The sequence below is a fragment of the Humulus lupulus genome, chromosome 8, assembly GCF_963169125.1.
Source record: "Humulus lupulus chromosome 8, drHumLupu1.1, whole genome shotgun sequence".
NCBI lineage: Eukaryota > Viridiplantae > Streptophyta > Magnoliopsida > Rosales > Cannabaceae > Humulus > Humulus lupulus.
This window is the reverse complement of record NC_084800.1, coordinates 66,001,959-66,029,300: the sequence shown is the minus strand read 5'-3', so window position 1 is coordinate 66,029,300 and position 27,342 is coordinate 66,001,959. Positions and strand designations below refer to the sequence as shown.

Sequence of the window (27,342 nt, the reverse complement as noted above, 5' to 3'; positions counted from 1 at the left end):
TGCATTACTGAGATTCATGTGCGTAAGAATTGGCTCCACATTCCTTAGCCACTCTTCTGCCTCAAAGGGGTCTATAGTCCCTTCGAAGTTTGGAGCGTGCTGCTTGCGGAACCTTTCATACACTGACTCCATATTCGGTACTGGATGTGGCGCGTAGTTCGTCACTGGCCATCCCCCATATGGACCAACTTGTTGGGGTGCTAGGGCCATTTGTTGTAGCTGCGGTTGCGGCGGAGGCTGAGTCTGCGCCTGTTGACGTTGTTGCTGCAAGAGTTCCTCGACTTGTTGTCGCCGTCTAGCGATTTTCGCGGTGTTGTCAGCTGGCGGTGTCGGCGCGTTGCGGCTAGTAGTAGCACGTACTCCTCTTCTGCGAGCTGGAGGGCATCATTGGTCGTTGGAACAACGTTGGAGGCGTTTCCGTTGGTGCGTGCAGATCTTCGGAGTGACATCTTCACCAAAAGTTCTAACAGTCGAGAACTTGTTAGAACTTACCCTAATAGGCTCTAAGGCAAAACTTATTCTAAAACAAACATATCTCGGACCTATTTATTATGACTTCTTATGAAAAATTATATAGGTCTTTATTTATTATTAGAGTGGGTTTCTATACTTAGAAAAACAAGTCATCTTTATTTTCTAAGTGTGTTTCTAATCATCCTATATGACTTAATTCTCAGGCTCGAAACTTATCTTTGTTCCAAAGTTAACCATATTGAGGGAGGGCTGGGATCAGTAAAATCGTTCCCACTACTAAGGCCCCCTAGCTCTCAATAAAGAAACTTGGTTCATTGATTTGTATCCACCCTCACTGAACTTAGTCATTATTTATTTTATTTATTACTTATTATGATTGCGAAAATAGAATCAAACTCATACATGATAAAATAACATGAAATTAATTTGGAAAAAAAAAATTTCACTTATTACAATCATAAAATAAAGAAATAAACAAAACAAACAATAAAAAAAAACTAGCTATTCTAAAAATCGGGATCTCCTACATCCGATCCTTCATCTAGCATATCATCATCTATCTCCTTATAATCACCATTGTCTTGAGCCTCAAAATTTCCTCGGGGAAGATTCAAGAAGATCCTATGTTGTTGCTCATTAGTGAATTGAAACTCTAAATCATAGGTGAACTTAAGTATGAGAGAATAATATCTTAGGGTTGCTTGTAAGTCATCATCATTATTTATATTCTCCCATATTTCTTCTAAAGTTAAAATTGCTGAAGGAAAATCTTTTAAAAGCCTAATTACTAGGACATATTGTTCTGCAGCTCTCATCATGATTTGCTTAGACTCTTGAAGGTGACCTATCTCTTTGTGGAACAAGATCAATCTTTGAGTGATCCTTTCTAGTGCTCCTACGGTGTTTCTTGGCTCCCTTATTCTTTTTAAAGCCTTAATGGCTCGGATATCCTCATTGCTTAAAGCTCCGTTCATTCTTAACTGAAAACATAAACACTAAAGTGTTAGCTATACACATAAGTAACATAACTAGTAACTTAAACACTTACTTGGCGGTCCGATTCGGAGCTTTGAGCGTGTGTATCGAGGAGAACTTCATGCAAAAGAACCGTTTCTCTGATACCAACTGTAATGACCCACTAATCTAGACTATTTGGACCATTAACGAATCTATACATAAAACTTACATTTTTGCGGAAATACCATAATTTATTATAAAATTGTAGAAACAAAGGTTACTTTCATAGAATAAGTAGGATATGGGTACCCATTGTCTTTAAAACAAAAATAACTTAAAGTAAAAAGAGTTACATAGAAAATGTGGAAAAATACATTTAAAACCATAAAAAAAACATAAACAAGACTACATCCTCGAATCGAATAACGCTCGGCCCCTTGACTCCATTCACCATCGATACACATCCTCTAAGCGTCGCGAATCTTTCCACCTCTAAAGCTTATTTCCTGCACATAAACAGAAAGGAATGAGCCTAATGCCCAGCAAGGAAAAATCTAACACTTAATCATATACATAATTTCATAAGAAACATAAAGACATATCATAACACATAATACACTTATTATAATGGCCATTATTACTTGGGGTCCCATAGACTAAACAAGCATATGCCCATGGGATTAGTGGGGTCCTACTAGCTAAGTAGGTCATATGCCCATAACCCATTTGGGGTCTTGTTAGTCATATGGGTCATATGCCTAAGCCTACAAACATACATGCATACATATTCATAACATATTCATAACATAACACATAAGATAACATAAACATAAACATATAGATTCTAGCCTATTTTCCTTACCAAAGTTACCGGGATATAAAGGACTGAGTTGGGACTTTTGGAACACTCCTAAAACCATAATGAACAAGAGTGAGTTGAAAGAAGAAGAAGAAATGAAAAGGAAATGGGAAGACTAAACCATTTGAGAAACATGCTTACCACAACTTATGTGCTTAAGAACTTGGATTCCCTAACCAAAATAAGGATTAAGGTTAGAGATTGAGTAGAAGACTATGAGGAAGAAAATAACATAATACAGAAAGGAACTAGAGTTTTGGTTACCTCAAAGACTTGAAAGACCAATCTACACCTCAACCGAAATACTATAGAACCTCACTTCCCAAAGTGTTTGATAAGCTTATGATGTTTAAGCTTATGATTTCCCAAACCCAGGTGTTTAACTCTCACACTCTCCTAGCACTTGCAGCTTCTGAACTTAGAGCAAAAGGTGAATAATGGCTGGGTACTAGGTCCTATTTATAGAGTTTTGGAATGAAAGTATCTTGATTTTTACTTGAATAAAAATAATGGCTTTTTAGGTGAAAATCATTTGAATAATCGTTCAGCAGAGGCTGAAGACTCGTTCAAAAGATGCTGGACTTATGGAGGAGTTTGAATGGCTGAAAGGAAAATAATTCAAAAAAAATTGAACATATGCTGAAGGAGGCGATATATCGCCCCCTGTAGGCGATATATCGCCTGGGCCAGTATGCCCGAGGCGACCGTGCATCGTTTCGTGTTTTCCGTATCTACGTGCTGCGACATATCGCCCCCTATAGCTGCGATATATCGGCACTCACTGAATAATTAAACACGAAATTACACATTTTTAGCTAAGCTTGAATGGAGTAAACAGCCTTGACTAAGCCTTCAACGTATTCAAAGCTACTGACTGACCCTATAACATTCAAACTTTACTCCTTATTAAATTAAATCCTCAAAAATCTTTAATCCTTAATCACCATTCATAACATGTGCTTAAAATCCTATTGGTTGATGTCTAAACCTTATAATATAATAAATATAATCCTTAATATCAGTCACATTAATCAAACCTTAGGTTATACTTAATATTCTTAAACTATAGATTAAACTTAGAAAATCTATAAGTACTACTATGAGTGTCCAAATAATTCCCGGTCTGAACCAAAAATCCATAGTAACAAAGATAACACTAATCATACTATAACACTACTAAACAATTAGCTAAGTAAAGTTCTTGGACTCTACATTTTATGTGCTAATTGTTGCTTAATTCTTGAGTTTGTAATTGATTTATTAAGTTTTTTTAAGTAATTTTGAATTTATTAGTCTTATCATGATTTTATATGTTTTTGTGTGTTTTTATAGTTATTTTGTTGTAGTTTAATTATTTAAATTATGTGTTTAGTGAGAAGTAAAAAAATGTGTGTTTTATTGAAACTAAATGTTAAATTAAATTAAATTTTAATTAATATTTTCAATGAATTAATATGATTTATTTGATAATTGAAAATATTTAATTTATGTTTATTTTGTTAGAGATTTTGGTGTATTTTTTTGCTCTTGAAAGGCAAAAAAAATGAAGAAAAAATGTGGCATTTTAAGGAAAAGCAAGAGAAGTCGGCATTTTTCTCCATGGCCCAAGCCTTCCAGCAAAGGCCCAAATGCCAAGCCCACATCCTCAATCCGCTTGCCTCCTGAAGCATGTCCTTCACGCCTGCCTTGCCTCCTTCCCAGCAGCTTGCTTCAGCCAACACACCTCCCAGCCGCCTGCCTCCCCTGCCCATCCAGGTGCTTCTCCAGCTGCACCACAAAGCAGCCCACGGCCCAGCTGCCCTCCAAAAGCACCCAGCCTGCTTCCCTGCCACAAAGTAGCCTCCTTTTCCCATTTTTGAGCCCCACAAACCAAATTTTCTTTTTGTCTCAAAATACCACTTTTTACCCCACTTTCTACCCATTTTACCCCAAAACATCATTATTACACCCTATATTTTACCCCTATTTACCATATTATAATTAATTAAATTAATTTAATCAATTTAATTAATTTAAATTGATTATTTTAATACCTCATTTTGGCTATAAATATGGAGTTTTGAAGACCATTTAGGGTGTCAATTTTGGAAGAGGTTACCATACCACAAATTCTACACATTTCAAAACCTCTCTATTCTCTTCATCTTTTTCTTCTTTTTGGTTATTTTTCTATGTATTTTTAGAGGAAATTTTGGGGGTTCATCCTCCAAATTTTCCTATTTATGTTTGTAATTTTTAGTTTGTATTTGCTATTCTAGTTATGTGTTTCTAATCTTTTTAAGATTATTAAGGTGATGATGAAGCAATATGTAACTAAATAGTATTTATTTTGTATGTTGATTTCCCATTTTGTGCAACAAAGTTTATGGAATTTTCTTCTTCAAATACCTTCTTTCATCTTAAATATCATGTATTTTGGATTGTTAGCACATATTTAAACTTTGGTCTTCATTAGTGCAAATACATAATATTCTTTGTGTAAGATGTGTCATTAAATTGTACACATCCATGCTTAGATCAAAAATATTATGTTTTGCCTTATAAATAATGTTCATTGATTTATTTGTTATCTCATTAGATTGATTTACACTAAATGCGTTGAAATTATAATTTTGAAAAGTGAAGAAAAATCTTATCTTTTTAGAACTAATTTTTGCTTAAAATTATAAATCTATTTGGAAAATGATAGTTTGATTTATTTTAACTATCACTAAAACTTGGGAATCAATATACTTATAAATATTATTGAACTTATATTTTGTGGATTCTAATCCTCAATAATCTTATTTTACCATCTTGATTTCTATTATTAATTTATGTTTATACATTGTCTTTAATTTCTTTATTATTGTCTTTTATTTTATTTTTATTGTTACAAATTCTCATCAATCTTTGGGGCTAGGTTAGAATTTATTAATTTTGGTTTAAAATAGTTTTCTTTTCAATTTTAGACAACTCCTTTGGGTTCGATCTCGTGCTTACACGAACACTATATTCCACATACGATTCGTGCGCTTGCGAGTTATAAATATTTAAAATATACCCGTTTTGGGTCCATCAAATAGTCACCAACATAAACCTACTGAGTGACCATAGAGTCACAACTGTGGGATTCTGCTCTTTTAGTCATGTGACAAACAGTCACCTAGGCATTTGGCCCTGGCTCTAAGTAACTAGTCATAGACTAGACAAGCGCTTATAGTTTTTATCGAACTTAGGGTCGGTCCAGCATTAATGCTCATTTGAGTCATTCAATGCCGATATCGATTAGTTCTAATCTTTTATCGACTCTGTGTTCATGACGCTTATGTCGTTTCTGACTCTTAGGTCAGTAACACGCGACCAATGCCGATTCTGAATAGTTAGTGCCATACACAAGTAAGCAGGATTCACAAAGCATTTATTATGCAATCAATGTCCACATTTAACAATCAACATGCCTCTAAAATAACCACACATGTCATATACACAGGGAGCAGTTTTCTTACCTCGGGTTCGAGCAATAAACAATAAAAGAACGACCCTTGAGAACGATCTGCCCTTTAGTTCCTTAGCGGCCACCTAGTCATAACCAATTGGAATCCATTAATAAAGTAAGTCAATAAGAGGTTCACAATATAAAACCACACTTCCGGGACTAATCCCACACTCTCGGGACTCCCAATTCACCCAAACAAGGTAAAGGAACCCATCCCCGAGCCTTAAAAGGCAGTCTGAGCCCTAAAATAGGCTTGCTGGAAAATGGACCAGCGTTGGGGCACTGCTGAGTGGCGCTAGAGCGCTGTCCCAAGTCAGAGAGACCCAGCTCTCTGCCCTGCCTAGAGCTGGGGCGCCAAGAATGGTGCTGGAGCGCCACTTCCTTCCATGCGACTTCCCCTGAAAACTAAGCTTCCAAACCAATCCCAAACATCACCCAAACATCAAATTCAACCCCTAAACTTCATACATATCACAACCTCATCAAAACCCAATCAACCTTACTAAAAAACTTCCATTGATTCGTAACTACACCCCTCAAATTCCTCAACTGAAAAACCATGAGAAAAAAATAGAGTACAAATAAAATTCATGGATGAATCCTTACCTCAAGTGGGATTTGAGTCCTCTTCAATGGATGAACCAAGTTTCTAAGCTCCCACCTTTGATTTCCTAGCTTGTTTCTTCAAATTGAGGTTAAGAATTCCAAAGGAAAATGAAGGAGAAAGGATGCATGGGAGAAGGTTTTCTATGCTTTGTTTCTTGCAAGTTCCATAGCCTTCAATGGCTTACATCAATCCTAGGGGTGAAAAGACTAAAATGTCGCTAGGTCAAATAAAAGTTTCTAAAGGCTCTCATAGGTAAAACCGTCATTTCCCACCTATTTCATTAATCATAATTAATACCCTCCAATTCCTGCTATTCTCGATATTCTCAAATACCAATAATTCATATTCTGTTACCCTTTCATTCCCGGCAACGCTCCAATCATTAAATCACCCCGAGACTCACCCCGAGCCTCGAACTTAATCCCATTATGACTAAACCGCTAATTTATACTCAAAAATCACCTCATGCCGAATAGCTCGAACAAATCCACATTATAATGTGGCCTCAACAATAAATCACCGACATGCATACAAATATACAATTACGCCATCAACGTGCCAAATTACCACAATACCCCTGTCATGAAATGTGGACCCACATGCATGCATTTAACATCATATTATAATATAATTCAAATAAACATGCATATAATAGTTTAATGGCATAATAAATCAATTATGGCCCTCCCGGCCTACTAACCCGACTGTAATGCCCCGAAATCCTTAATGCAGTTTAATGGCTGGATTAGTAGGCCGGGAGGGCCATAACTGTTTAATTATGCCATTAAATGATAATATGCACGTTTATGTGAATTATATTATAATATGATGTTATATGCATGCATGAGGGTCCACATTTGATTATTATGATATTTTGGTAATTTGGCCCGTTGAGGGCATATTGTGTATTTTGGGTGTATATTGTGAGTTATGGATGAGAACCCATTATTATGGAGATATATTCGAGCTATTCGGCATGAGACGGTCTTATATTTCAAATTAGCGGTTTTTTCATAACGAGATCATTTATTGGGATATTGAGTAATGGGAATGTTATTTGATGATAAATTGGGAGTTATTGAGATCAAGAGGAAATTCTTGAAGTTTTGACTATAATGTCCCCGGGGGTGTTTTCGGGACCCCGAGCACTAGGTTTTATTTGAGGTTACTTAAGCTTGAAGTAGCTTGTCAGATAGAACCGTACGTTAGAAAGTCCTTTTTCTCTTTCCCGGTAGTTCATTGTACTGTTCGAAGCATTTTCGAAGAAATCTTGAGTTCTAGGAGTCAGAATCAAGCGAGGATTGAGGCATAGTGATCCTAGGAAAGATTAGAAGCTTCTTGACCGAAGGATTTGACGAGAAACAATCCAATCAAAGGTAATCTAAGTTTTAAGTTTTGAGTTTTTAGAGTTTCTAAGCATTGAATTGGATCGTTGAGTTTTTGGTTCGTTTGAGCCTTGGGATTTGATGGTTTTGGATCATTGGGAAGCATTGGAACTTTGATTTTTGGATTTGGAAGTGTTTAGGTATGTTTTTGGAGTGTTTGGGATGAAGGAGATCGAGTTTTGGCTGGCTCTGGGTTAGGGGCTGCGGCCCTAGCTCGAAGAAGCAGGTGGAGCATTTTGGCCTTACTGGGCGCCACGTCCCTTGCTCCTGGTGTGGTTGGGGGCCACGGCTCTTGGGTGGTTTTGAGCCCGTTTGAGTGTTTGGCCTCGAAAACTTGGTTTTAGGCCTCGCGATCGTTCCTACTACCCGGATTAGTGGGGATTGATGTCCCGGAGGCTAGATCTTGGTTTGGGAACCTTTGTTACTCATTTTATTGGTGGTGTCCCATATTTGGTTATGACTAGGTGATTGCTAAAGGGCTAAAAGTCAGATCGTTCTCAAGGGTCGTTCTTTTATTCATTCTCGCTCGAATCAGAGGTAAGAAAACTGCACCCTATTATATGACATGCATGATTGTTGTTGAGGCATGTTGGTTGATAACTTTGGACATTGATTACATATTAAATGCTTAGCAGAGCTTGCTTACTTGTGTATGGCACTGATTAGTCAGGGACGGCACTGGTCGCATATTACTGACCTGAGAGTCAGATCGACATAAGCGTCCTGAACACAGGGCCGGTTAAAGATTAGATCTAATCGATATCAGCGTTGAATGACTTTAGGGCATTAATGCTGGACCGACCCTAAGGTCGATGAAACTTACAAGCGCTTGACTAGTCTAAAACTAGTTACTCAGAGCCAGGGCCTAAGGCCTAGGTGACTGTTTGTCACATGGCTAGGGAGAGGAATCCCATGGTTATGACTCTATGGTCATGAGGTAGGTTATGTTAGTGACTAGTCATCAAGAACCTATCCTGTTTAAGCTAGTGAAAGGTTCACTTATTTGTAAAGCCCCGGGGACCCTAGCGTCACATGGCTAGAGGGAACGGAACCCACCTTAGTGACTTTTGCGACTGTCACTCATCTGTTTTGGACTGAGAGTCCTGAATAATGATTATGATCATTGTTGATACTGTATTCATGATATATTGTGTTTTCTTGTTGGGCCTTAGCTCATGGGTGTTATGTGGTGCAGGAAAAGGGAAAGAAAAGCTCACCCAGCCTTGAGTGGAGAGCTTAGGTGGTGATGTGTACATATGCGGCCGCTTGACCACCACGGCCAAGGAGTTCTCAGAGGAACTAGGGGATTTACCCTATTTTTGCCGCTTAGGTCGGCGGGTTTGTAAATTTGAAACAGTAATGACCATTTTGAGTTGTAGATAATGTGTGAATGTTTTTTATAGGCCCATGAACATTTTTATGTTTTAAATAAAATATATCCTTTCCTTTTTATTGGTTTTCTACCTTAGCCTGTTAATAACACTTAGAAGCACGTTTTCAACTAAAGGACTCGGGTAGTGAGTTAAATTTCTGGTTCACCGTTCACCGTAACTATTCTGGGGTAACTAGGGCGTTACAACTTGGTATCAGAGCGTGCCAAGGTTAGGGTTCCTGTAGACTGGTTAGGCATGTACACACATCACTAAAGTCAAGCTCGACTCATGGTTTGGTAACTATTTATGTAGTTATATGTATAACCGCTTAAATATAGTATATATACTTTACCTGTATGCATGAGACACCATGTTAAACCTGTGCCCTGAGATATTATATTCTCAACAAATGTGTGCAAAATAGTACTGAGATTGCTGGAACATACTTATTAGTATTGTTGTTTGTGAACTATTATGTGATACATGCTAAGTGCAAAATGCTATAAACATGTATCTTCTTGTATATTTGAATGACTGTGGAATATGATAATTGTCTGTTTGTTCTTAGACCGTAAGGCGACAATAGGTTTAGTTATTACTACCTGACTAGTCATATTGATTATTGTTTTAGCAAGGTATAAGTAATAAGAATGAATCCAGAGCAGACAGATATGATAGCTGGCCAAAGTGATCAAGGCCAGAATAATAACAGTCAGGGTTAGGAAAATGAACAAGGACAGATTCCACAGCCAGCTCCTGTTAACTGGCAGCAGATTGTTAGTGATCTGCAGGTAACAGTGATGAGACAGGGAGAAGAGCTTCTTCTCCTGAAACAATAGCAAGCACCTGCAGTGCCCAGTGGATTAGAGGCACCTTCTGTGTTGGTGCCAACAGCTGGGCAGCTGCCTGACGTTAGGAATAAATGGGAACCTCTTTATGAAAGGTTCAGGAAGCAACAACCTCTTGTGTTTGAGGGCAGTGCAGATCCTGCCAAGGCAGAGCAATGGATGAGTATGATTACCACCATCTTAGATCTCATAAGAGTGGTAGGTAATGAGAGGGTGGCTTGTGCCACTTATATGTTTCGGGAGGATGCCCAGATCTGGTGGGAGGTTATTACCTAGACCAGAAATGTTAATGCTCGGAGTTAGGAGGAGTTTCAAACTCTGTTTAATGAAAAATATTATAATGATGCTATTAGGGTGGCAAAGGCTAAGGAGTTCATTAGGCTACTTCAGAGAAGTTTGTCAGTCACTGAGTATGCCTTGAAATTTGATCGTTTGGTGAAATTTTCCATGGAACTGGTGCCCACTGATGGGACCAGAAGAGAGAGATTTCTTCAGGGGATACATCCCAGATTAGCACGTGATGTATGTATCACCACTGTGGCTGGGGTTACTACCTATGCACAGGTGGTTGAGAAGGCACTCACAGCTGAGAGCGCAGAGAACAAGATCTGGTGAGACAGTGCAACCAGAAAGGAATTCAGGAGGACAGGTCCTCCATTTGTGGGTTCAGGTAGGGGTGGAGGCCCCAGTGATCAGAAGAGGAAGGTTCCTAACACCTTCCCAGTTCCAGGTCCTGATAGGCGGCCCCGTGGTATTTCAATGGGTCCTCCAAGTGGTGGTGAAGCCTGGAAGTTTTATCCTGAATGCCCTAGATGCAAGAGGCATCATTTGGGAGAGTGTAGGGCAAGAGTCTGCTTCTCATGTGGAGCAGTGGGTCATCTTAAAAAGGATTGCCCTAAGGCAAGAAAAGAAGAACCCAGAAAGGCGGACAGCTCGGCCCCAGCTCGAGTGTTCGCGTTGACACAAGCAGAAGCTGAGGCTTCTCCCTCAGTTGTTACATGTCAGCTTCTTAGTGCTGGAACCCCTTATAATGTTTTGATTGATTTTGGTGCTACACATTCTTTTGTTGCTAGTAGTATTATTGATAGATTGTGTAGACCCTGTGATTTTTATGCTGTGGGGTTTGGAACTTTGTTACCCACTGGGGAATTAGTGGTATCCAGGAGATGGGTCAGATCTTTGCCAGTGACAGTGGAGGGCAGAGAGTTATCAGTGGATTTGATAGAGTTAGTTATGACTGACTTCGATATGATATTGGGTATGGATTGGTTAGTTAGCAAAGTGTGGGGCAACCATTGATTGCAGAAGGAAGATGGTCACCTTTGAGCCTGAAGGTGAGGATCCTTTTGTGTTTGTTGGTACTGTGCATGGACCTCGCATACCGATGATTTCTATTTTGAGGGCTAAGGATCTACTACAAGGAGGCTGCATTGGATTTTTGGCCAGTGTGGTTGATACCACTCAGGTCGTACCAGTGAGACCAGAAGAGACCAGACTTGTTTGTAAATTTCTGGATGTGTTTCCAGAAGATTTTCCAGGGTTGCCACCCCACAGAGAAATTGAGTTCGTGATAGAACTGGCACCAGGGACGGAGCCAGTGTCTAGAGCACCTTACAGAATGGCCCCAGCTGAGTTGAAAGAATTAAAGGTACAGTTGCAGGAACTGTTGGATTTGGCTTTTATCAGACCTAGTTTCTCACCTTGGGGTGCGCCAATTCTATTTGTAAAGAAAAATGATGGTTCTCTGAGGATGTGCATTGATTACAAAGAACTGAATAAGTTGACAATTAAGAACAAGTATCCATTGCCAATGATAGATGATTTGTTTGATCAGTTGCAAGGTAAGAAGGTTTTCTTAAAGATCAACCTTCGTTCTGGTTATCATCGGTTGAGGGTCAAGGAGGGAGATATACCGAAGACTGCTTTTCATACTAGGTATGGGCATTATGAGTTCTTAGTTATGTCATTTGGATTGACTAATGCCCCTGCTGCTTTTATGGATCTGATGAACAGAGTGTTCAAGGATTATCTAGACCAGTTTGTGATCATCTTCATCGATGATATTCTGGTATATTCTCAGTCAGAGTCAGAGTATGAGCAACATCTGAGGTTGGTTCTACGAAAACTGAGGGAACACAGCCTGTTTGCAAAGTTCAAGAAATGTGAGTTCTGGTTATCTCAGTTATCCTTTCTTGGGCACATTGTCAGTAATGAGGGGATTAAGGTAGATCCAGTGAAGATTGAAGTGGTCAGAGATTGGCCAAGGCCAAAGAATGCTTCTGAGGTTAGAAGTTTCCTTGGATTGGTAGGTTATTACAGGCGTTTCGTGGAAGGGTTCTCAAAGATTGCTACTTCATTGGCTGAGCTGACACGGAAGAGTCAGAAATTTGTGTGGTCAGATAAGTGTGAGAATAGCTTCCAGGAACTGAAGCATAGATTGATTACAACTTCGATTTGGAGTCTTCATACAGATCGGGAGAAGTTTGTGATTTATTGTGATGATTCTCATTAGGGTTTGGGCTGTGTTCTGATGCAATCAGAGAAGGTAATTGCTTATGCCTCTCATCAGCTGAAGGAGTATGAAAAAAGATATCTCACTCATGATTTGGAGTTGGCGGCTGTGGTCTTTACTTTAAAGATCTGGAGGCATTATCTTTATGGAGAGAAGTGTGAGATCTATACAGACCACAAGAGCCTGAAATACTTCTTCACCCAGAAAGACTTGAATATGAGACAAAGGCGTTGGCTAGAGTGAGTAAAAGATTATGGTTGTGAGATTTTGTATCATCCAGGAAAAGCCAACGTGGTAACTGATGCTTTAAGCCGGAAGGGTCCGGGATAGATTTATGGTATGAGGCTGATTGCCAGAGAGTTAGCAGATGATATGACCAGAGCTGGTATAGAGTTGCTGGTGGGCCAGTTGGCCAATATTACGCTACAGTGTACACTGTTGGAGAGAATTAAGGAGGGTCAGTTGAGTGATCCACAACTGATCAAGATCAGAGAGGATGTTTTGGCTGGAGCATCCAGAGATTATACAGTGTCTGATTTGGGCTTGTTCAGATACAAGGAGCGAATATGTGTTCCGTTAGACACTGCTTTGAGGCGAGAGATTCTGGATAAATCTCATACTACACCTTAATCTTTGCATCCAGGCACCATGAAGATGTACCAGGATGTATGATCGTTGTATTGGTGGCCAGGGATGAAGAGAGATGTAGTAGAATATGTGGCTAAGTGCTTGACATGTCAGCAGGTTAAGGCTGAGCATCAGAGGTCGGTGGGGTTATTGCAACCTCTGGATATCCCAGAGTGGAAGTGGGAGGACATCACAATGGATTTCGTGGTGGGCTTACCCAGGACTGTTGGTCAGCATGATTCTATTTGGGTGATAGTGGATCGCTACACCAAGTCAGCTCACTTCTTGCCAGTGAGGACTACTTATATAGTCGATCAGTATGCAAATCTCTATGTGAGAGAGATCATGCGCCTCCATGGAGCGCCTAGGTCGATCGTGTCAGATCGGGACCCTACTTTTACTTCCAAGTTCTGGGGGAGTTTACAGAAGGCCATGGGTACACAGTTGAAGTTCAGTACTGCTTATCATCCTCAGACAGATGGGCAATCTGAGAGGACGATCCAGATATTGGAAGACATGCTGCGGGCATGTGTGCTAGACTTTGGTGGATCTTGGAGTAAGTATCTACCTTTGATAGAGTTTTCCTACAACAACAGTTATCAGTCTACCATTGGAGTTGCACCTTATGAGATACTGTATGGCGGGAAGTGTAGATCTCCCATTCATTGGGATGAGACTGATGAAAAGAGATACTTGGGTCCTGAGGCAGTTTAGAGGACCAGTGTGGCCATTGAGAAGATTAGAGCTCGGATGCTCACTTCTCAAAGTAGGCAGAAGAGCTATGCAGTTCCCAAGCGCAGGAACGTGAAGTTTCAAGTGGGAGACTATGTCTTCCTTAGAGTCTTGCCATGGAAAGGGGTGAGAAGGTTTGGGAAGAAGGCCAAGCTGAGCCCTATATTTGTAGGTCCATTTGAGATCCTGGAGAGGATTGGCCAGGTGGCTTACAGGCTGGCTTTGCCACCAGCGTTGTCAGCCGTGCATAATGTGTTTCATGTTTCAGCTCTTCGAAGGTATGTATCTTATGTGAATCATATTTTGAGCTATGAAGATCTGGAGCTTGAGGCAGATCTCTCCTTTGAGGAGCAGCCAATCTAGATACTTGACAGAAATGATAAGGTCCTCAAGAATAAGATGATACCTTTGGTTAAGGTATTGAGGAACAGCAAGGTCGAGGAAGTGACCTGGGAGCTGGAGTCATATATGCAGAATCAATATCCCGAGCTGTTCAGGTAAATTTCGAGGACGAAATTTCTGTAAGGAGGGGATAGTTGTAATGCCTCGAAATCCTTAATGCGGTTTAATGGCTGGATTAGTAGGCCGGGAGGGCCATAACTGTTTAATTATGTCATTAAATGATAATATGCATGTTTATGTGAATTATATTATAATAGGATGTTATATGCATGCATGAGGGTCCACAATTGATTATTATGATATTTTGGTAATTTGGCCCGTTGAGGGCATATTGTGTATTTTGGGTGTATATTGTGAGTTATGGATGAGATCCCATTATTATGGAGATATATTCGAGCTATTCGGCATAAGACGGTCTTATATTTCAAATTAGCGATTTTGTCATAACGGGGTCATTTATTGGGATATTGAGTAATGGGAATGTTATATGATGATAAATTAAGAGTTATTGAGATTATGAGGAAATTCTGGAAGTTTTGACTATAATGTCCCTGGGGGTGTTTTCGGGACCCCGAGCACTAGGTTTTATTTTAGGTTACTTAAGCTTGAAGTAGCTTGTCAGATAGAACTGTACGTTAGAAAGTCCTTTTTCTCTTTCCCGGTAGTTCATTGTACTGTTCGAAGCATTTTCGAAGAAATCTTGAGTTCTAGGAGTCAGAATCAAGCGAGGATCGAGGCATAGCGATCCTAGGAAAGATTAGAAGCTTCTTAACCGAAGGATTTGACGAGAAACAACCCAATCAAAGGTAATCTAAGTTTTAAGTTTTGAGTTTTTAGAGTTTCTAAGCGTTGAATTGGATCGTTGAGTTTTTGGTTCGTTTGAGCCTTGGGATTTGATGGTTTTGAATCATTGGGAAGCTTGGGAACTTTGATTTTTGGATTTGGAAGTGTTTAGGTATGTTTTTGAAGTGTTTGGGATGAAGGAGATCGAGTTTTGGTTGGTTCTGGGTTGGGGGCCACGGCCCTAGCTCGAAGAAGCAGGTGGAGTATTTTGGCCTTGCTGGGCGCCATGGCCCTTGCTCCTGGTATGGCTGGGGTCATGGCTCAAGGTGCTAGTGCCACGGCTCTTGGGTGGTTTTGAGCCCGTTTGAGTGTTTTGGCCTCGGGAACTTTGTTTTAGGCCTCGGGATTGTTCCTACTACCCGGATTAGTGGGGATTGATGTCCCGAAGGCTAGATCTTGGTTTGGGAACCTTGTTACTCATTTTATTGATGGTGTCCCATATTTGGTTATGACTAGGTGATTGCTAAAGGGCTAAAAGTCAGATCGTTCTCAAGGGTCGTTCTTTTATTCATTCTCGCTCGAATCAAAGGTAAGAAAACTGCACCCTGTTATATGACATGCATGATTGTTGTTGAGGCATGTTGGTTGATAAATGTGGACATTGATTGCATATTAAATGCTTAGCAGAGCTTGCTTACTTGTGTATGACACTGATTAGTTAGGGCGGCATTGGTCACATATTACTGACCTGAGAGTCAGAAACGGCATAAGCGTCCTGAACGCAGGGCCGATTAAAGATTAGATCAAATGGATATCAGCGTTGAATGACACTAGGGCATTAATGCTGGACCAACCCTAGGGTCGATGAAACTTACAAGCACTTGACTAGTCTAAGACTAGTAACTCAGAGCCAGGGCCTAAGGCCTAGGTGACTGCATGTCACATGGCTAGGGAGATGAATCCCATGGTTATGAATCTATGGTCATGAGGTAGGTTATGTTTGTGACTAGTCATCAAGAACCTATCCTATTTAAGCTAGTGAAAGGTTCACTTATTTGTAAAGCCCCGGTGACCCTAGCGTCACATGGCTAGAGGGAACGGAACCCACCTTAGTGACTTTTGCGACTGTCACTCATCTGTTTTGGACTAAGAGTCCTGAATAATGATTATGATCATTGTTGATAGTGTATTCATGATATATTGTGTTTTCTTGCTGGGCCTTGGCTCATGGGTGCTATGTGGTGCGGGTAAAGGGAAAGAAAAGCTCACCCAGACTTGAGTGGAGAGCTTAGGTGGTGATGTGTACATATGCGGCCGCTTGACCACCACAGCCAAGAAGTTCTCAGAGGAACTAAGGGATTTACCCTATTTTTTTCGCTTAGGTTGGCGGGTTTGTAAATTTGAAACAGTAATGACCATTTTGAGTTGTAGATAACGTGTGAATGTTTTTGATGGGCCCATGAACAGTTTTATGTTTTAAATAAAATATATCATTTCCTTTTGATTGGTTTTCCACCTTAGCTTGCTAATAATAACACTTAAAAGCATGTTTCAACCAAATGACTCGGGTAGCGAGTTAAATTTTTGGTTCACCGTAACTGTAATGGGGTAACCAGGGCGTTACACCAACCATTAAACCCCATTAGGGATTTTGGGCATTGGCTCTGTTGTATGGATACAGTTATGACTGTACTATGCTCATGATTAAAGTGGTGTATCCTTGTCTTGTTGTTAAAATGTAATACAGGTCGAGATGTGTAACGACCTCCTTTCTTAACATACATATATATAGTGTAAAACAAAGTTTAACCTGAATACGACAATACTGAAATTCTGAATTTACAAAAACAAAACTTTATAAAAAAAAATACATAAACTAATTTTCATAACTTCAAACCATACTATACTCACAACCAAATGAAAACTTTATCTTACATACAAATCTTAATACTTTTAGAAATAATTTATGTGGCGTTACTACACCATAACGTAGAACTATAGATGTATCAAACCGATAAATTTAAAAGCTTTATGTAAATTACAAAGTTCACGAAATACTTTTAAAGCTTTATGTAAATTATAAAGTTCACAAAACACTTTTTATGAAATATAGATTTAAAATCAAGTTTCTCGTTTATTTATAATATAGCATAGCAGAACTCCACTCCCTTCAGGTTAGCCCCATATGCACAGTCGTGTTGGCTCCACATATACGCATCAACAATTTATATCTGGGACATCTTACCTACAATACAAACATTATCTGATGAGTTAAGGCTCAGTAAGCAGAATAACTACCTCGTTTCATTAAAATAAATGTGCAACATGTTATGTATTTTCTTTCTTTCAGTTTCCTTTCTTTTGGGCCCTAGAGGAAGTTGTTGTCGGCATTACACAGGGAATCACATTCCCACCTGAACATAAACATGATAATAGGGAATTTCTCCCTCAGAAACATTCATTATATAGGGAAGTACGTCTCCCTTATTACATTTTGGAACATAGGTCTCCTAAGCAGCACCTCTACTTTAATGCTTTCAATAACTTGTCTGTGAACATTAAGCGTGCTTATGCATAATAAATATAACATTCTTGATAATAACTTATACATAAAAACAATATGGCAGAATAACATGTAAAGCATATAAATGCACATAAGACACATAAAAGACTTGTGTTGTAGATGAGGATTCTACTTACCTTGCGTTCTGATAAAACAACCGAAATTGTTAGCTTCCTGATAAAAACACAAACAATTAACTTACATAAAATCTACATGATGTAATTTTAGTTTATAATTGTTGTTATTCCATTTTTCCTATTTTATTATTTATTTTATGTCCAGTTGTATGGTCATACTATAATTGTCCATGGCAAGATCCCAGTCTAAAAGTCGTGATCATGGTCATACGAAAAAATGTCCAGGTCATAATATCAGTCAATAATAATAGAGAATAAGGTCATATAAAAAAAGTTCATAATAGTCCAAAGTGTGACCATAGCTTATATAAGCTTAGTATTATAATGACACATTAACAATATTTTATATTTCAATTTTGGCATTGTAAATTATAACGACATGGTAAAATAATCTATATATAAATTTTGGCATTATAACTACATAGTAAAATAATTTATATATAAATTTTTGGCATTATAACTACATAGTAAAATAATCTATATATAATTTTTTGCATTATAACAGGCATAGTAAAATAATTTATATGTAAATTTTGATATTATAACGACATAGTAAAATAATCTATATATAAATTTTGGCATTATATCGTCATGATAAAATAATCTATATATGAATTTTTGGCATTATAATGACATAGTAAAATAATCTATATATAAATTTTGGCATTATATCGCCATGGTAAAAAAATCTATAAATTTTAGCTAAAAAAACTTAACTGAAAGACTCGAGAAGGAGCTTATCTAAAAGGTCATCGTAGGCTAGCGCTACAGACAGAATTTTGCCTATATCTTAGAGATTTAGAACTTTAAAATAGTGCAAAGAAGATTTTTAGGCAGATTAAGAGAAATAAAGATTTTTCGTAATTCAAAATGAATTCTAGAAGGCCCTATTTATAGGAAAATATTGGATTACTATGATGCATAGTAAAATAATAAAATATTTAAAATATCAAGCATAGTAAAATAATAAAATATTCAAAATATCAAGCATAATAATTTGTTGAAGTCATCACTGTATCACTACTGCATCAACATGTGGGACCCATGGGGTGGACCCCGTTGTGGGACCATGTGGACCCTGCTGTGGGACACACTATGAATAGTACTTAATGAATAGTAACCAAAAAATGAAAACTTCTCAATCTTCTGGTATTACTTAATTCAACATTTTTTACTCACAAACTTTTCTGAAAAAGTTTTTCTAACATCCATAAATTAATTATTCTCATGTGTTAGTTACTTTAACAACTTAGAATTGTTAAAATCCTACAGTAGAATACAGCTATATCCCCAACGATCAGGTTATTGTTTCCAACGGTCGGATCATTATTCACCAACGGTCATAACAGCTAGTTTTTGTCCTATAAATACTTGTTTCTTCAACCATTTACTTGCAACAACTTCTTCATCTCTTACCCTTCTAGATAAAATTCATCATCTAATCATGAATTTCTCTTTATTGCTTATAACTTTAGTGATTGTTTGCTTATACTTTGCATCATGCTATGGGTATTATACTACTGAAATTCCCATGGATATTATAGTTGCGTACTCATTAGTTATTCTTCTACTTTACTAAAGAGCTCGAGCCTTCGATTAACATTGCAATGCACTCAAAAGTATGAATAAAAATATCTTCTCTTATTTTTCATAATTGTTATAATGCATTTGTAGAAAGAAGTGGGAGTTACAAGATGGCAGAGCCATGAAAAGGGTAATGAACCCAAAGGTTCGACATAGGCCGTATGAATGATTGATGGGTTGATATGAATTGTGTTATCTGTTGGTTATGTTAATTATATGTTTAAATTGTTATGATGGTTTTCTTGTTGGGTCTTGGCTCACGGGTGCTTTGTAGTGCATGTAAGGGCAAAGGAAAACTGGACCAGCCATTAGTTAGAGAGCTTTAGGGGCGGCGCGTACATAATCAGTCCCTGCTCAGCCACCACGATCGAGATACTTTTGAGGAACTTAGAATGTTAGCTTGATTTTGCCGCTTAGGTCGAGTACATTTTCTAATTTTTGTTATAACTGTGTTTTGTTTAAAACTTTTGGGATCCCTTGTAGATATTCAAACTTTTTTAATGAAAATTTTAATTTCATTGACCAAAATTTTAATACATAAACTATTGTTTAACCTTATCTAACGCCCCATGTCACTATAGCTGCTTCCTGGAATGACGACTGACCCTGCAAACCAACACGAGTCTTTCCAGCGTGTTTTGTCCTCACTTGCACGTTTCCTGGTAAAACTTCCCAGGAGGTCACCCATCATGAGACTACTCTAGGTCAAACACGCTTAACTTTGGAGTTCTCAAGTGATGGGCTACCGAAAAGAAGATGCATCTTTTCGGCATAGTTAGTACACATCAATCAATTTAAGCCTTCTTCAACTGTGTAGTCCCATACCTACACAGTATTAGAATCATCACACTTGACATTCCCAAGGCGATGTGGGATTGCACAGCTTTTTACCCGGTCTTTCCTCCTACGGATCACGGGATTCTAAGTGTCACAATCACCACCCCTTAGGGGTTCGACGTCCCTATCAGCCACACTTCCGGCTGGGTCAAGGCTCTAATACCATTTGTAACACCCCACGTCACTGTGGCTGCTTCTTTGAATGACGAATGGCTCTGCAAACCAACACGAGTCTTTCCAGCGTGTTTTGTCCTCACTCGAACGCTTCTTGGGAAAACTTCCCAGGAGGTCACCCATAATGAGACTACTCCAGGTCAAGCACGCTTAACTTTGGAGTTCTCAAGTGATGGGCTACCGAAAAGAAGATGCATCTTGTTGGCATAGGTAGTACACATCAATCCATTTAAGTCAACTTCAACTGTATAGTCATGTACCTACACAGTCTTAGAATCATCACACTTGACATTCCCAAGGCGATGTGGGATTGCACAGCTTTTTACCCAGTCTTTCCCCCTACGGATCACGGGATTCTGACTATCACACCTTAATTACATTTTTGAATCCAAATAACTCACTTAACGAGTTAAGCACTATTTTTTAAAACACGTTGTAACAGTCCTGGATTAGTAGGGTGTTACAAGAGGACATCACAGTTTTTATATTACTCAGAAAGTTGAAGATAGTAATCTAATAGTCTTACAACTTACATCACTATGTTTGGTTGTACACTGGAATCTTACTATGATTCCTGGCAATATCAATGTTTGTGTTTGGTTGTGCATAAGAATCTATCTAAGTTTTCATATTTTCATAAGTTTAACATAATAATATATTTTATCAAAATAATAAATAATATAATCATAAATAGCAAATGATATTTTAAAAAATTACCAAATTTTTTCTTGGATTATAATTTGTAAATAATTTTACCCATAAAATATAAATAATATAGAATCAAGTTTAATTTTTAAAAGTACTCTTATTTTATTTTTAATAAAATTTTATTTATTATTTTAAATTAAAGTAATGACATAAAGTCTTTATATATGAATTTCTTTAAAACATAAACATTATTTATCATTTTATAATTTAATATATTTATATTTGTTTTTATATTATATGCTTCAAAATTAAAATAAATTATTAACTAAAAAAAATATTGGTTTAAGAACTTTTTGTATTTTTTAATAATAATAATTTTAAAGTGTTTTACATTTTTTGGTATCTGAAAATCACACATCATGCTGATTTAATTTCAACCTTGAATCAAGAAAAACTAAAATCTCTAGAGTTTTCAGATTAGAAAAATTCAAATCCAATATCAAAAATAAGAAAGTATTCAAATTCACGTTTCTCTATCCAGATTCTAAATTCCTACGTATCAAAATCCAATATAAAAAATAAGAAAGTATTCAATTTACATCTCTGTATCCAGATTCTAAGTTCCTACCTATCAAACGGCCTGTAAATTTGTTATTTCTTAATATAAACACTAAATATTATCTCCACATTTGTTTATCATTATTAAGATAATTATGAAAAAAAAATACTAAAACTACTGAGATAGATATCATATTTTTATTCCCAAAATTCCAGATAATTCTTCCGAATTCGTAAAACGTTATCCATGACATCATTATCTTGGACCAGACAATAGTAAAACAACCAGTCGTCAAAGCAAAATTCGAACTTTCTGGTTTATTCGTTTTCTATATAAGGCGACGCTATACTCTATAGTTTAATCTATACCCTCTCACTCTCTGTCACTGCATTCCTAATTATATTTATCAGTTTATTTTTAGCTTTTGCTCTCTCTCTACTTGTTTGAGAAAAGATCGCAATGGCGGACGAGGTGATTCTGTTGGATTACTGGCCCAGCATGTTCGGCATGAGGGCCAGAATAGCTCTGACTGAAAAGGGCGTTCCATACGAGTACAGGGAGGAGGATCTGAGGAACAAAAGCCCCCTGCTTCTGAAGATGAACCCGATTCACAAGAAGATTCCGGTCTTGATTCACAATGGAAAGCCGGTCAGTGAGTCCCTCATTATTTTGCAGTACATCGATGAGGTTTGGCCTGGGAAATCCCCTTTGCTCCCCTCTGATCCTTACCAGAGAGCTCAAGCTAGGTTTTGGGCTGACTGCATCGACAAGAAGGTAACTCTTGTTAAATTTAAGCATCGGCTCTTGCTTTTTTTCTCTCTTTTTGATTTGGGTTTTAGCCTTTCTTAGATTTGATTTTTCAGGTGAGTAATACTTACACGCATTATAATACCCTTTTTCTGAAAAACGCATCCGAACTTAGAAATGAATCAAATCGTGAAAGCCATTTAGTTTTTCATACGAGCTCTTTGTCATGTTCAGTTTCTGGACTAGTATAAAGCAGAAGTTATTAAAAGAGGAATTTGGTGAAAGGATTTTGAGAACTACTGTTAGGTTTTCTCCAACCATATCACCAATATCACTAAATTTGGTGTTGCAACGGCACCAAATATGCCATCATATTTATTTTTCCATTCTAACCATGTCACCAAAAAAAAATTACAACAAAAATGATATTTTTTATTATATTATTTTACTAAATTTATCATAATTATTATATCTAATTAATTATTTTTATAAAAATTAAACTATTAATTAATTATATGATAATAATATTATAAATTATTAAAATTCAATAAATTAAAATATTATATTACATATGCTAAAATAAATACTACATTATTAAAGAAAAAATATTATATTAAATTAAATCTAAAATATAGCACACATTTACAAAAATTAATAAAGTTATACTAATTCTCCGAGTTAGTATATTCGTTTCACAAGTATTCAATTGATGTATTTCGAAGTTCAATATAAGCTTGTTTATCCTTGATTTTTCTATGTCTAGCAAGTAATTCTTGAAACCGAGTATTATCATCATTTAACATCTCTAGATTTGGCGATTTGCCCTTCAAAAAATGCATTAACATCATGTTCACCTTCTATTATTATATTATGCATGATAATGCACGAAGTCATTATATCATGTAATGTTTTTTTATTTCAAAGACGTGATGGTCCTGACACAATTACAAATCTAAATTGTAATACTCAAAATGCAAGTTCTACTTCTTTTCTACATGTATTTTGTTTCATTGCAAAAAAAAAAAAAAATTGGACCACGTAGAACATGAATACTTTGAACAAAAGTGGATCATTTTGGATATATACTATCGGCTAAATAATAATTCATATTATGCTCTTCGTTTAATCACATAATTAGCGGGTTGAACAATATCTTTAACAAGATTAGTAAAAAGATGTGATGCCTTTAGCACATTATTATCATTATTAGATCGTGGTAGACCAAAATATGCATGTTCTATCAAGAGATCATAGTCAGCAACAACTTCAAGAATAATAGTAGGGGATCTACTACGTCTGGCATATTTTCCTTCCCAAGCTGTTAGGCAATTTTTTCATTTTCATTGTATACAATTTAAACTATTCAACATCCCTAGAAAACTTCGATGTTCACCAATGTGGAGTAGTCTTGCAACATCATCAGCGTTAGGTGATCGGAGATAGCAGGCTCCTAACACCTCGACAAGAGCATGACAAAATCACTTCAAACTTTTTAAATAAGTAGATTCTCTTATTTCAATGTATTCATTAGTGGATCAGTAGTATTTGCTGGTACATCGTATACCAACATTCGACATAGAGTTGTTACTTTTGCAGACTCGATAGCTCAAGACACGATAAAATATGAGTTTTTATTGTGGTAGTTCATCTTATTTGTCATTGTCGTCTTCTTTAGATGATGACTATTATAATGATATAAAAATGTGGGTAGTAGGTCAAATTACTGCTAACAACAATTTCAGTTTTGCTTAACACCAAAACAACCAAGGCTTATGTCGGGGTTTAATTTCTAGTCATATAGTTATCAACCGTGATCGAGAAAATGTTGATCGTAACCTCTTCAACGAATATTTTGCAGAGTCCTCGATTTAATGAGTCGATGTTTCGTTGAAGATTTCGAATGGTTCGTTCTTTTTTTTTATGTTATATAAAGTATGACAATTACTTCATCCAGCAAAGAGATGGAATAGGTAAATTTGGGCTATCGAGTTTGCAAAAAGTAAAAGGTGTATTTCGAATGCTGGTATACGGTGTATCGGCAGATGTTATCAATGAATACATCAAAATAGGAGAATCAACTGGTTTAGAAAGTTTGAAGAGATTTTTTCGTGCTATTGTCGAGGTGTTTGGAGCCTACTATCCCCGATTACTTAATGTTGATGATGTTGCAAGACTACTCCACATTAGTGAACGTCGAGGTTTTTCCAAGAATGTTGGGTAGATTAGATTGTGTGTATTGGAAATGAAAAAATTGCCCAAGAGCTTGGGGATGACAATATGTCGGTCTTAGTTGATCCCCGACGCTGTAACTGACTATGATCTCTGGATATGATGCATATTTTGGTCTGCTGGGGTCTAATAATGATATTAATATGTTTGAGACATCCATTTTTTTGCTAAATTTGTTGAAGGTATTGCTCCACCTGCTAAATATGTGATTAAAGGAAAATAGTATAATATGTTTTATTATATAGCCGGTGGTATATATTCAAAATTGTCTACTCTTGTTCAAAGTATTTATGTTCCACGTGGTCCAAAAAAAAAATTTGCAATGAAACGAGAAGTATGTAGAAAAAATGTAGAACATGCATTTGGAGTATTGTAGTCTAGATTTGCAATTGTGGCAGGACCAGTACGTCTTTAGAATAAGAAAATATTACATGAAATAATGACTTCGTGTATTTTTATGCATAATAGAAGATGAACAAGATGGTAATGCATCAATTGAAGAGCAAGTTGAAGTGCCAAGTCTGAAATTGAGATGATGGGCAATGATAATGCTCAGTTTCAAGAATTCATTGGTAGCCATGAAAAAACTAGGATAAGCAAGCTCATATTGAACTTTGAAATGCATTAATTGAACATATGTGGGATGAATATATTAACTCAAAGAATTAGTATAATTTCATTAATCCTTTCAAGTGTGTATTATGTTTTAAATTTAATTTAATGTAATGTTTTTTTTTAGTAATGTAATATTTATTTTAGGACATATAATATAATAATTTAATTTATTAAGTTTTAGTAATTTGTAGTATTATTGTTATGTAATTAATTAATAGTTTTATTTTTATTAAAATAACTAATTAAATATGATGATTTTAGTAAAATAATATTATTTTTGGTGTTAGAAAAAAATACATCATCATATTTAGTGTTGGTGCTATAGCAAAGGTTGGAGATATGCAAGACTTTCTTTGGGGAACATTTTTTTTAATAGGTTTTCCAATTAGAGCAGTCAAGCACTGTAATTGGTCAGTGAGACAAGTTTTTCCTACTATCTGACTGTTGAATTAGTTTATTTATATTTTATTCGGTTGTTTCAAATTCAATGTATAGATCTGAGGCTCAAATATGAACTTTTTCAAAACTTTTGTCAACATAAGTACAATTTTTATTTTTTTTTTATATAACGTTTGATTGCTCAATATTATTCTACTGTCAGCTAGCTATAAACGACTTTTCTAAATCGTCAAATAATAAAATGGATTAAAACAATATGTACCGGTTGGTACTATTTGTGAGTTATAAGTATAGTAAGGATCTGAGCTAAATAGAGAAATGATTATGTATGTGGTTGGGACTTTTATACATCACTTGTACCTATTAAAACTATTTATGTAATCTACTTTAATGACATTTAAGAAATTGTCACGCTCTAAAGGTTTCAGAAAGACTTATTTAGATGAAGTTTTTAAAAGTAAGAACACTTGGAAAAGTTATTAATGCATTTGCACTGTAAAATGCAGGTCTATGATTGTGGTAGGAAGATATGGAGCACAAAAGGAGAAGAGCAAGAAGCAGCCAAGAAGGAATTCATAGAAATTTTTAAGGTGCTGGAATCAGAGCTTGGAGAGAAGCCATACTTTGGTGGGGAGAGCTTTGGGTTTGTAGATGTTGCCCTTATAGGATTCTACAGCTGGTTTTATGCCTATGAGACCTTTGGCAACTTCAGCATTGAGGCCGAGTGCCCCAAGTTCATTGCATGGGCCAAGAGGTGCATGCAGAGGGAGAGTGTCGCCAAAACTCTACCTGACGGGAAGAAGGTATGCGAATTGCTTGGCCAAATGAGGAAGAATCTCGGCATCGAGTAGGAAAAATCAGAAAGCCTCTTAGTGGTAGCTTGGTGGTACATGAGGCTGCTTTTTTTCTTCTTTTGTATCATTGTCTTTGTTGGGCCTGTGCTTTCTTTTCTTTTCTTTTCTTTTCTGCCTAGAGGGAGCTAGTTGGGTTATCTAATTAGACACTTATTGTGTCTGATTATGTTTTGTTAAAACAGCTTAGTCTCTTTATCTTATTCCAATAAATAAATGCTTCCTCATTTGTAGTGATTCACACAAGGTGAGGAATTAGCGGGGAGTATCGTCTCCATCCACATTTATAATTTCAATATTCATCCCCGTGTATTCTTTGTTAGGGACGGGGTGGGGACTCCCTTTTTGGAGCGAGGAATCTTATAGTAAATTTATTTATTTAAAAAATTAATTTAAGATTAAAATTCAAAAATAAAAATAGTAAATTGTATGTAAATTAAATTATTGGACAATATTTCAGATTTAAAATATTAAATATTATCTCAAATAAAATTTAAAATATTAAAAAAGTTATTAATATACTACAATAACACATAAAAAATATAAAATATATAATAATTTAAACAAGACCCATCGTGGTAGGAAGTGTTATCCTTGTTCCCACTCCATTTAGCATTTGAGAATTAAAAATTATTTCTATCATCACTCAGTTCTCATTTAAATAGGGATTCCCTACTCCATTAAGGGTGGGTGCCCACACGCCCCGTCCCACGGAGAAAATGTGCATCACCAAAGACATTATTATAATACTCTTTCTTAGATTTAACTATTTCAGGTGAGTAATACTTATAAGCATATGATAACACCTATAACGCCCTAGTTGCCCCAGAACAGTTACAGTGAACGGTGGACCGGAAATTTGACTCGCTACTCGAGTCATTTGGTCAAAAACGTGCTCTAAGTGTAATTAATAAGTTAAGGTATAAAACCAATAAAAAGGAAATGGATATTTTCATCACAAA

The 27,342-nt window shown here is 36.7% G+C and overlaps 1 protein-coding gene across 1 annotated transcript; it reads left to right on the top strand.

The window, feature by feature from the left end:
• The first annotated feature begins 21,863 nt into the window (after positions 1–21,863).
• LOC133797604 (probable glutathione S-transferase) lies at positions 21,864–26,689 on the top strand. The gene is made up of 2 exons (XM_062235558.1): positions 21,864–22,313; positions 26,036–26,689. The coding sequence occupies exons 1-2, from the start codon at positions 21,999–22,001 to the stop codon at positions 26,378–26,380; spliced, it is 660 nt and encodes a 219-aa protein (XP_062091542.1). The 5' UTR covers positions 21,864–21,998; the 3' UTR covers positions 26,381–26,689.
• Positions 26,690–27,342: the final 653 nt, after the last annotated feature.